General features: G+C 44.6%; 2 protein-coding genes across 2 annotated transcripts; one reads left to right on the top strand and one right to left on the bottom strand.

Moving 5' to 3' along the window:
• The first annotated feature begins 3,353 nt into the window (after positions 1-3,353).
• On the top strand, positions 3,354-6,413 carry crx (cone-rod homeobox). Its single transcript, XM_047608015.1, has 3 exons — positions 3,354-3,841; positions 4,759-4,910; positions 5,123-6,413. The coding sequence occupies exons 1-3, from the start codon at positions 3,742-3,744 to the stop codon at positions 5,759-5,761; spliced, it is 891 nt and encodes a 296-aa protein (XP_047463971.1). The 5' UTR covers positions 3,354-3,741; the 3' UTR covers positions 5,762-6,413.
• A 3,932-nt stretch (positions 6,414-10,345) lies between these two features.
• On the bottom strand, positions 10,346-14,012 carry h3f3c (H3 histone, family 3C). Its single transcript, XM_047606799.1, has 4 exons — positions 13,857-14,012; positions 12,802-12,945; positions 12,078-12,231; positions 10,346-11,827 (listed from the first exon to the last, which is right to left on the bottom strand). The coding sequence occupies exons 2-4, from the start codon at positions 12,927-12,929 to the stop codon at positions 11,699-11,701; spliced, it is 411 nt and encodes a 136-aa protein (XP_047462755.1). The 5' UTR covers positions 12,930-12,945; positions 13,857-14,012; the 3' UTR covers positions 10,346-11,698.

Consider the following 14,012-nt stretch of genomic DNA (forward strand, 5'->3'; position numbering starts at 1 on the left):
CGACTCTCCTTAGTCAGGTTGTGGGGTATTTCCTGTGCAGAGCGCAAGTCCTCAACAGAGTTTGTGAAGGATTGAGGTCCGGGCTGTGGTTGTGTCAAAAACATGAAACTTTTGTTGATTTGTGCTGTGTGCCCTTCATCATCACCATGCCGACGGTTCTCTCTGACATCTCGCTTTCAGCTTTCCGGCTGGCTCCAGACATTTGTGTACAAAAAACTGAGCGTGACATGGAGCTACATGCGATTCCCTCTGCCTTCATGAAAGACGCTTCACTGTGGGTGTGATGTTCTGCTGATGTGCTGTGCTGTTTTTGAGCAAAACACACTTTTAGGACACTTGGTTCTCAGAAAGAGTTAAACTCTGCGAATGTTCAAAAAGTGTTCATTGCAATATTTTTCTCCTGAAGCCGTTTCCTCTTTCACTGAATGTGTGTTGGAGGTTGCATGCACACATATTAAACTGAACACATGACATGTCACTTAGGCTTACAGGAGTTGTGCCGTTATCAGAAAGGAAAAGTTTGTGTTTTTAAGGCACGGTTAGGGTTAGAGTTAGGGTTAGGGTTAGGGTGGGATGACTGTTAGGTCAAAAGCACTTTTAGACCAACATGATTGTGGGCAGTGTTCACAAGAAACTGATAGTTTGTCCGACTCACAGACCATCCACGATCCACTTGTAGGGTGCTCTGCTTTCACTCTTCATCACATACCAGCTCCATGGGGTTAAAGTCTACAGACTGGGCCGTCCACTCCATGTTTTCAAGCCTTCCATCTTGTTTTTATCCTGAGGTAGTTCTGGCATAGCTTGGACTAAGGTTCTGGGTCATTATCTTGCTGTAGCATGAATCCCTGACCAACTATATTGGAGGATACCGCGTGCTGCTCTAAAACCTTTGACCGGTAGTATGATTATCAAAGATTTGGCTTTAATTGCTGCTCAACCAGCTGGTCAATAAATATCTGCCGGAAAAACACAGAAACTACACAAAGAACGAAGTGAAGAGTCATGCAGGCCTACTTGTTGGTAACGAACACAGGCCGTCCAGGTGATCAGCTGCACCGTCCTCCTTCAGAGGGCCAGATTCTTTGACGCAGGACATCCGATGTTAAACCTGGAGGTCATATTGGGTTTACTGTGACTCAGCAGACTGAAGGGTCAGAGGTACGTACCACATCACGGGTGTGACACCTTATCAGCTCCCTGTCTGTAGTCAGTCCCATTAAGAATGGAAAGTGATTAGAATGCACAACATAACTGAACTGAATGTGATGCTCGGTTTGGTACACACACACACACACACACACATGTCCAACTGGTCCTAACTGGGATGGGTGGGGGTGGAGGGGGGCTGGTGGTTGGTTAGTTGCGGCCTGTGCTGAGCTGATGGTGGCACCTGGTTTGCACAGAGGAGATTATTACATCCATGCACGTACACATGCAGACAGTGTGCGTGTGTGTGTGTGTGTGTGTGTGTTAGTGCGCGTGTGTGTGCATGGTGAGTGATTGAGGCTGACAGCAGCCTCTGTATTGCTGGCTGGCCTGCAGATTTAGCCGACCTGTTTTAGACACTCTAATCTGGATTAACTGCAGCAGTGTGTCAGTGGGGACGACGAGCACCGGAGCCTCCCCCCACCACCCTCTGCCCCTTCACCTGCTTTTTTCCCCCATCCCTCTCACTCTTCCCATCCCTCCGTCCACCTGCCCTGCTCCTCTCGCCCCTTTCCCCCTACCCGTAACATGTCTTACTTCCCCCTCGTCCGGACTTCTCGTTCCCCTTTCGCACATCTAAAGTGTCCATCTCGGCCTCTAAATAAAAACGCTTGCTTGCAATCATTCTCGCTGCATCTCTGGGAGTCCAGCTTTAAGGGGGAAGGGCAGTCAGGCAGGGATTAAAGCGGCTCAGTCCTCTTCCCTACTTCCCTATTTGCTGTTGCTGCTGCAGGACGAGCTGTTCCACTATTAAGAGCTGAATGCGTCGCCATCATCAAGTGGACGGCGTATGTGTGTGCGTGTGTGCAGCATGTATGATTGTTTTCATCAAAGAAAAATAAGTCACACACAGGAAAAAAAAAAAAAATGCACTTAGGAGAGAACCCACCTCAGTCTGGGCAGCGACTGCGCCCCTTGTTCAAATAACACCGCAATACATTAACTAGTGTCTAAAATGAAAACAATGTGTAATAAAAATCAACAGTACAGGCCTAAAGTAAAGAAATTGCTTATTAATGAGAAGCATTGATGAATTAAATCTCAAATGCAAAAAAATAGTGATCGAAAGTTTGTCAGGAGCTGCCCATGAACACAGAGCTCCCTCTCTCTTTTGTCCTGTGTGTCAGACTCACTCCTGAGCAATATTCAGTCAGCACTGGAAACACTGTGGTCCACAACATTCAGAGATACTGCAGGAGTCTGTTTCTATATATCCAGATGCCCAGTGGGTGCAACACTTGTCTCCTCATTCCGAATCCCACGTCCACATCTTCTTCTTCCTCCCTCCGTCACGATTCGTCCTGCCATCTTCTGCTGTCTTTTTGCCTTTTTTTTGTTTTGTTTGTTCTCTCTGCTCAGGCTACACACCGACCCCTCCGTTCCTTCCCCCCGTACGACTGCTCGTCCCATCCAGCCTCCTTCCCCGCTCCGCCACTGAACGGATTGCTCTGTCTTTCCCCTCTTTATCTGGAGATAAGATACTTACTTTTCAGATAAAGCATATTATGATAAATCAAATGAGCTTTGTCGCTTTTGTGCATCTGGGTGTTTCTGCGCGTGTGCACGTGAATGGAGCGTGTGTGCATGCAGCTGTTTTGGAGATAGGTGCTATTTTATGCGTCAGTGTATGAACCGCGGCGGGTTAATTGATCCCGGGTTGTGCAGGAGGGGAGAGGGAAAGGACAGAGGGCCCTGAGGGAGGGCAAACTGTTATTTTTTATTGAATGCTTACGTCAGAATTTCTGTAATAAAACTATGTTTCCAGTTTAAATTGACTATAAAGGTAAAAAGTGAATATTTCAAGAAACATCTCAACATTTCCTTACAAGATCCGAGAACAGTCAGTTTTTAATTGTTTTACTTGTTGTTGTTTTTATATTTATATTATTTCTGTATGAACCTCTGTCTGTGTTCTCTATGTAACTGAGAAGAGGAAGAGTTATTTATCAGAGGTCACTGTCAGAAAAAAAAGCACAATTACGCCACAATAAACCGTGTAAAGTAACCTACAGTTGGCTGCATTATGCAGCCTGTTGCTGTGATGTACGTTGCCTGCGTGTGCGCGTCAGTGTGTGCTTGCCCGTGTGTGCGGCTATGCGCGTGTGTACGTGTGTCCGTGTGTGTGAGGGAGGGAGGGGTTTGCAGGAGCCACTTGCTCCCTCTAATTAGCAGCGTGTGCCGGTAAAGAAACTCAGTGGAGCAACCTCTACAAGGCACAAAGGCACCCGGGTGTCACTTCACTTGTGTGTGATGTCTTTGACTGTGTGAAATCCGACTTGGAGAGGCAGTCTGGTTATCCGGTGAGCTCCGGCGTGTTCCGCTGCTGACAGACGTCGGCCAAGGCTGAAAGTGTAGGAAAAGAAAAAAAAAGGAAAGAGAAAACACTCTTGTGAACTTCGGCTCGCTCACTTTGATCGCGGGTTGGATCGGACGCACCGACTCGCTGCCCCAGCTGAGAACCGAGGGGCCCCACGGCTGTTGTGTTGCGTGTCCGATCTGCAAGACAGTGACGGGACTTAACAGCCTGCTGTAATGATGATGTCCTACATAAAGCAACCCCATTACACCATGAACGGGTTAAATTTGCCTGGTCCCGGAATGGACGTGCTTCACACAACCGTCGCTTATCCACGTAAGTATAAAGTTTTTTTTTTTCCTCATACATTTTGTGGAACAAACTTTTTTTTATATACATGTTTAGTTTATTATTATTATTACTATTTAATATTTCATTCGTGTTAGATTTATGTTGCACTTATCGCATCAAATCCAAAACTAAATGGTGCGTAAAATCGCGCAGGCTGGTGCGTAAAAGCTGTCACCAAACATGCAAAAACAAAAACACGAATCAAAGAGTAGAAACGTTTTGTTGTACAGCAGTCAGTGCTTTGATACAAAAAAAAAAAAAAAAAAAGTCGGAATATTTGAATATTTCTGGGTAGCTGTCGTGTTTAGGGATGGTTTCATGAGAGGTTCATTGTTTCATATTAATGTCGCATGCTACACTGTATTAGGACCTATACATTTGTGTGCGGAGACGTTTTGTTGACAAAGGTATTAAGTCCCGTTTGAAATTAAATGTGGATAATCTGGACTGTTTTTTTCTTTTTATTTCTTTCATTTTTTTTAAATAAGAGATAATTAGAAAAAGTGATTATTATTTACACTTTTTGATGAATACTACAATCCGTGACTACGTCTAATAATTATTCTCTATTCATTTGAGTGACTGATGTGACTAGAAACTAAAGCTGAATGTAAAATGTAGTTGTGTATTTGTGTCTTACCACTGTTATAAGAGCTGGTGGCTTTGTATAATAAAAAATTATATGCATATAATAAGTCTCCAAACAAGTGGAACAAAGATTTCTATTCATATTTATAGCTGTAAAACACAACTACCCGTGAAGTGATCACTTCATGGCCTCTCTTGTTCGTTTTCTATAAACACGTATATCATTCAGACACGATCAGCTGTGATGGTGATTCATATCGTCTCTCCGTGGCGGCCAGCGTGATAATCCCCCTCTGTGTCCCCTGGGTTTGCAGCCACTCCCCGGAAGCAGCGCAGGGAGCGCACCACCTTCACCAGGACGCAGCTGGACATCCTGGAGGCGCTGTTCTCCAAGACCCGCTACCCAGACATCTTCATGAGGGAGGAGGTGGCCCTCAAGATCAACCTGCCCGAGTCACGTGTCCAGGTACTGCAGAAGTAGGCTACGGATAAGATGGAGGCCGTTCTGTTCGGCCGTTATGGGTCACTCATGCTAAGGCGAGGCATTTTTAGAACTTTGGAGGTAGTAAAGGTCCTCCACTGGAGTAAAACGGCACACTTATACATCACCTTTCCTTTCTCGCACCTCAGTTTATTGACTAGATATTTTGTTTTGTTTTGTTTTGATTGTATCTTCAGGTCTGGTTTAAGAACCGCAGAGCTAAGTGCCGCCAGCAGCAGCAGCAGAGCAGCGGCCAGTCCAAACCCCGCCCTCCCAAGAAGAAAGCCTCACCAGTGCAGGAACCCAGTGCCCCCGACCCCGTTCCTAACCCGTCTGGCTCTTACAGCCCCTCCTCAGCCCAGTCGGGCCCCAGCCTGGCTCCGAGCTCCAGCACTGGAAACACTGCTGTATCCATCTGGAGCCCGGCCATCTCGCCCCTGCCCGACCCCCTGGCCTCCTCCTCAGCCCCCTGCATGCAGCGCCCCTCACCTTACCCCATGAGCTACGGCCAGCCATCAGCCTACACCCAGGGTTACGCCAGCACCACCTCCTACTTCACCGGCCTGGACTGCAGTGCCTACCTGTCTCCCATGCACTCGCAGCTGTCGGGCACCGGGGGCGCCCTCAGCCCCATCACTGTGCCCTCTATGGGGGGCTCGCTGAGCCAGTCCCCAGCATCCCTGTCCTCGCAGGGCTACAGCACTGCCTCCTCCCTGGGCTTCACCTCTGTTGACTGCCTGGACTACAAGGACCAGCAGGCCTGGAAACTGGGCTTCACCACAATGGACTGCCTGGACCACAAGGACCAAAACTCCTGGAAGTTCCAGGTCCTCTAAAGAGCGAGAGGAAGAGTGGCACCGGCGCGCGTCCACATGTCAATGAGTGTCCCTTGTGAGATAGTGTGAAGATATTCTGCCAGATAAACTTGTTATCGGTGATTCTCAGTTTCTTTGTTTCGGAAGATTTTGTTTTTATTTTCTAAGAGCGACCTCTGTAGTAACGCATTTCATTTCAAGTGTTTTGGTGAAGAAGGGACCAGTGACCGTCATCGATGCTGCCTGACTGCAAATCATGTCTGTTGTCTTCATGCTACGTTAAATAAGAGAACAAACGCCTTTAAAGAGTTTGTAGGGAAAGACTGGAGTCCTACCTATGGAAACACACCCACACACACGCACACACAAACACACGCAGACAGACAACACTTGTTTTTTTCTTTCTAAATTGTGATAGAATGAATGGAGAGCTGAGGATCTCTGAAGTCCTCTAGGTCACGTCCTCCTCCAGGGTTACAATGTTTTAGCTATTTATTATTATTTTATGCTACATTTAAATATGTTATTTGATTGCATTTAGATTTTTTTTTTTTGAACATTTGTGTTACAAATTTAAGTGTTAGCCTTTAGTGTTCTCATCCTGCTTTGTTTGGTGGAAACGAAATGATTTTCTGTTTTAGCTGTGTGACATATTAAAGTGATCTATTCTTTACACTCGTTGTGCGCTGGAGATCATTGGGACGAGCCGTAGTTTGAAGCTCTCATAGGGATTTGGCTCCCACAGCGAGGAGTTATGTACATGTGAGTGTATGATTGTGTAATGAGTATATGTAAAGTGGCCCTGCTGCAGTTGGGTCTCGACCCGTCATGTTTGTCCTACGGCCCGCATGCCTCTCACTGCTCCATCTTGGTTATTTTAGCTGATCTGATTCTGGGAGTGTCCCAATCCTCTTAGCCTCCCTTCAGCAATGCCCTAAGTGAATTAGTCAGGATTATTGCCCTATCCCCCTCTGTCTCTCACCCACCTCAGCTTCTTCTTCTTCTTCCATCCCCAGCTCTTTCCTTTCCTCGCTTCCCTTCCATCTTCTCTATTTTCTCCCCCTTCAGCTTGGCAGTATCACTTTTTCTCTACCGGTTGTCTTTCTTCGAGTTGTTTTTTTTTTTTTTGCCTACACTTGAGGTGTGTCGCTCTCGCCCCGCGCACCCTCGGCAAACACCTGAATGACTGACAGGTGCGTCGTTAAATAAATAAAAGCTTTCATCGCTTCTTCCAGCCTCCAAATCTCTATCAGGTCAGTGGTTCCCTTTCACCTCCCACCATCTCCACGAACTCCTCTGACAGCACGGTAATCCTCACATGACCTGATTACTGCCACGAAATTTAGCTGAGGCATCAAACGTGTGAAAATATTTCATAGAACGGTTTGCACTGTTATGGGGGGGGGTTGGCGCTTGTTGATTGGAGAAGCGTCGTCACAGAAGATTGATTCCCTGTTACTCAGCACACGCTGAAGTTCCTCTACACCTATGTGTGTTTTAAATGCAAAATTACTTATCGTTAACATAATCCAGAAACCTCATGTCAACAACTCCTCACTGTTTAAAATGAAGTTAAATTTGCGTTAGAAATGCTTCATAAAATGTAAAAGGCGAGAGGACTTTCTACTGATTTCCCCTCCTCTGATGTAATTCTGACATAAATAATAAAATCTATTTCTTGTTGCTGTGTAAATCCTGATCCTGATCTCTAGTCCCAACCTGCACTGAGAGAAGTAAACGAGCGGCGACAGACATTTCAAAGCGTTTTCCCGCACTCAACGTCGACCTAATCCCACTCTGTTCCCGGCCTAATCCCTCCGCCCTCCCCCTCCGTGGCGCAATTGGTTAATCCCTGCGTCTGCTCGCTCTGATTGGTTAACCTCCCTCAGAGGGTGCAGTGCACTTGTAATCTTCCAGCCTCAGCGCTGAGTGTTTCAGACAGACATTTGCGCCGTAATCCCAGGGAGGAGCAGATGTGATGGGGGATGGAACGGGCGCAGACCTTGAGGAAGGTGAAACGTCCGGGAAACTAAAACGTGGCATGAGTCCGAGAAGGGGGAAAACGAAGATAAGAGATAGGATCCAGAAAGTTTAAACATGACTGAAAATGCTTGATTAAAAAAAAAAAAAAAAAAAATCAAAAAACAAAAAAACATGACAGCAGTTTGAAAGTGAAAGTGATGCAAAGCGGTTGAAATAATGAATAATTCAATAATAATATTCAATTTCTATAGATGGCCTCATTTACTATATAACTGAACTAATACACAATCACACAAAATATGTGGCAAATGCTGTTTCAAATACTAAAAAAAAGGAATAAGTAAAATAATAAGACGATCAAAAAAAAAATTGTGTTGAACTATTAAGAACTACTATAAAATGAAAACTTGCATCTTAATTCTCATCATAAATGCCTCGTATTCTGTGTTGTGGTTTAACCTGAGGTGTTTCACGGGGTTTGTTTTGTTGCCACAACTCAACAGTTTAGTTACCGTTCACTCTGTTGCTACGTTACCTCGAACGACTGAAGTATCGAAAGTATCGTTATTTTGAATTGAGAATCGATTTTACAGCATAAACACCTGGTATCCGCAGTATCGATATTTCAGTATCGACCTGCACGTCACCAGTTAAAAGATTTAGTTTACGTGTTAGCTAAACAGTAAGCTAATGGTGACGGTGAAACAAAAAGTAATAAATCTTCTGCTAAAATTAACTGACGGTTTAATAGTTATTGCACATAAAAATCATTGCAGTGATTGGCTAAACTTAAATAAATGGTCATTATAAACAGATAAAGCATAAATGCAATGGCGGTAGTTAAATGCGTGCATTGTTTGCTACTCCTGATGCATCGCCATTAAAATGTTGCTGAGATTGTCGCCGATACAAACCAAACATGCTGCTTCATGTTGAAAGCCTGTAACTGGCTAAACTACACCCAAACTGGCACTCATTACGAAACAGTCGCAGGAAATGACACATCAGTGAATTTAGCACCTACCTGTTGTGTCTTATCCACGGAGGAGTTTGACGTATTTGAAGCGGTGTAACGGAAGAAGAAGGAGCGGCTACAGTGAGCTGTTACACGAAGAGCTGTAGGCGTTAAGACGCACACTTACGTCTTTGTAAAATAACACACCGTTCACTGTGCCTGGGGCAGAATGTGATTCTGTCACCTCAAAATGATCCTGCATTAAAATCAGTGGTTTATTTTGCTGCACTCACAACTCTGGGATCTGAGTATGTGATGATACCACCAGTAACTACATCAACCAGGACTGAAGATTTGAACACATCATTTTGTGCAATTATTCATTATTATTAGTGATTAATCGTTATTAATCATTAATAATAATTATTTATTCTCTCTGGTAAAATGGGCATTCACTGACACTGAACAGTAAACACAAGTACGAGTGACTTTCAGATGGATGCAACAGCTTGAAATAACTAAACTGTGGAGAAATGACCGTCAGACAGTCAGTTTTATCGTGAACGGTCAGAGCTGTAGTGAGATACCCATTATGTTCAAGTAGCGGGCTTCAAGATGTCAAGTGCTCAGAGATGTAGCCGAGGTAAAGAAGGATAAAACACCACCACCGGTGGTTGAGATTTACAACTACACATTCTTCTGAGCAGACAAAATGAGAGACTATAAGGGACACAGAGAGACCACATCAGGACAGGTACTAGAAAAGAGAGGTTCTGATAATAAGCACTCTATTTTATTATTCTATAATCTATTCAGTTATTTTTTTCATATTTCATAAGCATACATTACATCTATGATTTATTCTGTACACTGCAGGGGTGCATTGTATAAGATCAAAAAATGGTTAGTTAAACGTGATCAAGTGTTGTTTGTACCAATTGTCTGTAATAGCTACGTCTCAGCTAAAGCAATGGACAATTAATATTTGAAATATGTGGCTAAAGGAGATTTCATTTATATACCAATTTCAGTTGTAACTGCCTTAACACGAGCCCCAGATGAAGGAAAAAACCTTGAGAAAAACCCAGCACATATGCGGGCACACATCTGGATGAGGCCAACTGGGCAGGGAGACAGACAGACAGAAGGACAGACAGAAGGGGATGGAGACTATTAGCATACATGAGATCTGTTATCTTTAACAGGGCGTCCTGGAAAACTGTAACTTCTGTTTTCTTTTTCTTGTAATGAACCTCTTTGTTCTGTTTCTTTCATAATTTGCAAAGTAAGTATTGCTGTCAATTAAAAGGAAGCAAGAGAAATATTATATATAGAGAGGCTGTTCATATGTGGCAATTTGAACAATATCATTTTCATTACTTAATGTGAAGCCATGGTGCGGGATACTGCTGCTGCTTTAGGGTCAGGCTTCATTTTTTCACCTAGTTCCAGATCATATTTTTTAGTTGAGTCAGTTACAGTTACGACTGACGGCCCCAGTGGCTGTGATGTGAGGCCTTGGTAAAGGTCTCCCCCGTGTGGCAATAGAATTCCTCTACACTGATAAACGGTGCTCCTTCTCATGTGCAGCCTTTCCTTTGAATAGCACAGCCACATATCAGAACCACAAGCAAATACGACAAACACACACACACACCAGCCCCAGGTTGTTTTAACACCTATTTATTACCACCATAATATGAGAAATTTGGAAAATACAAAGATCAGCATATTTATACGTCTGAAAATCTCAAGGAATAAGAAAAATATAAAAGAAAACAAATATGAGGTTATATTGTGTATTACAAATTTTGAGAAAGGGACAGATTATATGCTCAGGTCTACAGAGATTGCAGGAGACACACAGACCCTAAAAATGCAGAGTGCACTTTAATATGATGGCAATTGTTGTTGTGACGAATCTAATGCCTATCTGTGGTGATAGAGAGAGACGAGCATAATGAAGGACTGGATTGAGAGTGGGGGGACGGTACACCACCGCCCCCATGTGGCTGCCATTAGAATAAAAGTTTCCTTGGAAAACAGAGAAGCCCTTCCTGATTTTCTATAGCAAATCAGATCACTGTAAAAAGAAAAAAAAATATGTTGAGAATATCCATTGTTGTTTATTTTATTTTTTCATCTTATTTTAATAATTTTGTAAGTGGTAAAAGAAGAGATGCTCCTCCATGAATTATGTGTGTAAAAAAAATAGACACCATATCCACAACAATAATCAATATCTTTAAGCAACCAAGAGATTCTTGTTTGTTGAGTACGACTGGTTTGAAAGATCAGAGCTCACGCGTCCACACAAGAAGACCAGCAGTCCACCCCCTCCCAGAGCATAGCAGAGCAGAGCAGAGCAGAACAGAGCAGAGCAGAGCAGAGCAGAGCAGAGCAGAGCAGAACAGAGATGGAGGAGCTGGGCTGAAAAGGTACAGAGCAGCCATCTGGCTGCAGCTGCAGAGCAACAGGGGAGTTGGGATGCAAAGGGACGGACTGGGTGGGAGGGGAGGAGGGTCTTCAGAGGGGCAGTGGCCTCAGGACTAGTTTTAATAGCACCCTGCTGTGGAAGTTGCAGCTCCCCTTAAGCAGACTAGTCCCTTGACCGTGTCCCTCTGCTTCCACTCTGTTTGTCACACAAACTGCATCCACTGACCTCCCACTCTGGATGAATCCAGGTGAGCTCTTCGATGGGCCTCATTTACTGAAGCACCACCGGGACCAGGGATTCGTGTTTGAGTATGTGCACACATGTGCAGCATCTGATCTGTGAAACCTTTTACATGCACGAAAAAGGTACCCTAAAAACATTTGGTGAAGACAAAAAATCTATGAGACCAGACTTCAACATATTTCTATCTCTTCATAATCAGGATTACTCTAAAGTCTACTGAGAAGCTGGGCAAGCTGGGGAGGGTGACAGGGATGGGCAGAGGTGGGTGGGGCGAGACAAGGGAGTGAGGGGAAGGACTGGTAAATATAACGGGACAGAGGAGAAACATCAGGGAGGCCGTCTAGGCGCGCTCTCCACGGATGCGGCGTGCCAGCTGGATGTCTTTGGGCATGATGGTGACACGCTTGGCATGGATCGCACACAGGTTAGTGTCCTCAAACAGACCCACCAGGTACGCCTCACTGGCCTCCTGCAGGGTCAACACACGGCATCGGTCAGACAGAACAATTCATCCGTTTCAAATTGCAAACAGAGAGCAGTTAATGTTTTTATGTTATCTCCAGTAGTAAGGCTCAATCTATTACACAGTGAGTACTGAACTGACGTGACTTTAAAAATGGCATCACAAATCAAACAGAAACTGCAATTAAATATTTTCCCTAAATCGTCTAATTAACAGCACAACTGTTGATTTTAGGTCACACTGAAACTTCTCGAACCTGCAGGGCTCCGATGGCAGCACTCTGGAAGCGCAGGTCGGTCTTGAAGTCCTGAGCGATCTCCCTCACCAGGCGCTGGAAGGGCAGCTTGCGGATCAGCAGCTCAGTGGACTTCTGGTACCGACGAATCTCTCTCAAAGCCACGGTGCCGGGCCTTAAAACACACAACCAGGCTCCAGCTCAATACACTGATTCAGTGTGAATGAGTTTCTATTTGAACGCCTCCAGCTTGTGCTGACTGACTAGAAGAATGACCATTGACAACTGATGTCTAACTTAGGCTCCAGTCAGACTTGCATCGCATTAAATCCATGTCTGCTCTGATTCCAATGAGTAGGATTTAAGTACAGATGAGAAAACACTGAGGACACGTGAAAGATGCATATGAGATCTGATCATTCAGGCCTAATTTGGAGGTGGTCTGGACCACTAATGGCCACATTCTTGAGTGAACTAACAATGCAGCCCAGGTCCTATTAAGGACCTAATCCATTGAAAAAAAAAAAAAAAAAACCCACAGTATTCTGAATAATCTACAGAAAAGAAAGAAAAAGCGAGATTTTGCTGCTTGTTCCAAAATTTTGAATGTTGTGGAGCACACACAACAGAAGTAGTGTAAATTAGTTACGGACAGAAAATGATGTGAGTTTTCATCTGCAAACAGAGCGAGTCGTCCGTACCTGTTGAGGTCACACAGCGACCACGCATCTCAAAAGACTGTTACCTGTAACGATGGGGCTTCTTGACACCACCGGTGGAGGGAGCACTCTTGCGGGCAGCCTTGGTGGCCAGCTGCTTACGAGGAGCCTTTCCTCCAGTGGACTTACGAGCAGTCTGCTTGGTACGAGCCATTACGACAGAGTATCACCTGAAGAAAATACAAATAAAATGTTACATTGTTTATACTATAGTTCAATTATATAACTTTTTTAGCTTTAACATTATGCGTAGTTATGTTTCTATTAGCACAGGTCATGATAGTTACTGCACATAACACCATAAAATATTTACATCAGTGTGAATGTACATATGTTGACACCTGTATGGTTTTAGTAGTTCCTTCATTCCAAATGCAGGGTTTGGATAATTTAGTTTTATTAGAGCAAAAGAACAGCACCATCTTTGTTTTCATTCTTTCACTGGGAGGATATAATAGTATCTGGATCAGTCTTTGACCGCGAGTCATACCAGACCTCATGGGAAAACTTTTTTCCCCGGGTGCACAAACACAACCCGTCGAGCCAATCAGAGCGCTGTGAAGTCTGAAACGGACCAATCAGCGGCGCCGCAGCCGGACTCCTGGACCAATAGCCTTTGAGCCTGGACGGGCTCGGGGCGGGGCTTGCAGCGTTAGCACCGCCCCATACCGCAAGATTATGGCCGCAGACCGAAACGAAGCTACCGACACACAGGGGACGAGGGAGCAGGACGTAAACTTTGCCATTTTCTCACCAAAACACAAAACATGTGAACACAACAATAGCAACAAAACGTAGGGGAGAAGTGTAGCTATCGAAAAGGCGCCACGGGCGAGTGAAGCGGTGGAGTATTAAAGGAGAGAAACGAGGTAGAAATCGCGGCTGAAAGTGGAGCGGATATTTCAGCAGTGGAAGTAGGGAGCCGTTTCTCTGGCAATCGAGGCAGCTGCCTTTTCTTCTCACAACAGCGTCGAAATAACACGTTATTTACGCGCAAAAACAACTTTATTTATCCAGTTTTCCAAACAAAAAGGTGAACGACACCGTATGGTTAAGAAAGAGTGACATAAATTTTACTTACCGAGGGTGAAATGTACGCTTTTTCTCGCAGGGACACAAGTGTGTTGAGGTTGTCTCTGGCAGAGTCAGATATTTACTATCTCTCACACAATGGAAGCAGAGGGAGCGAAAGCAAAATGGCGCCCGTGTCAATCATGCATCTCCCACAATGCAACGC

The sequence above is a fragment of the Mugil cephalus genome, chromosome 15 (genome assembly GCF_022458985.1).
Source record: "Mugil cephalus isolate CIBA_MC_2020 chromosome 15, CIBA_Mcephalus_1.1, whole genome shotgun sequence".
Taxonomy (NCBI): domain Eukaryota; kingdom Metazoa; phylum Chordata; class Actinopteri; order Mugiliformes; family Mugilidae; genus Mugil; species Mugil cephalus.

Excerpts from the sequence above, each read along its gene's own strand:
- h3f3c (XM_047606799.1), bottom strand. The coding sequence starts at position 12,929 with ATGGCTCGTACCAAGCAGACTGCTCGTAAGTCCACTGGAGGAAAGGCT. Across the intron at positions 12,232-12,801 it reads AAGAAGCCCCATCGTTACAG|GCCCGGCACCGTGGCTTTGA; the intron begins GTAACAGTCTTT and ends GTGTGTTTTAAG. Across the intron at positions 11,828-12,077 it reads CTGCCATCGGAGCCCTGCAG|GAGGCCAGTGAGGCGTACCT; the intron begins GTTCGAGAAGTT and ends TTGACCCTGCAG.
- crx (XM_047608015.1), top strand. The coding sequence starts at position 3,742 with ATGATGATGTCCTACATAAAGCAACCCCATTACACCATGAACGGGTTA. Across the intron at positions 3,842-4,758 it reads CACAACCGTCGCTTATCCAC|CCACTCCCCGGAAGCAGCGC; the intron begins GTAAGTATAAAG and ends CTGGGTTTGCAG. Across the intron at positions 4,911-5,122 it reads TGCCCGAGTCACGTGTCCAG|GTCTGGTTTAAGAACCGCAG; the intron begins GTACTGCAGAAG and ends TTGTATCTTCAG.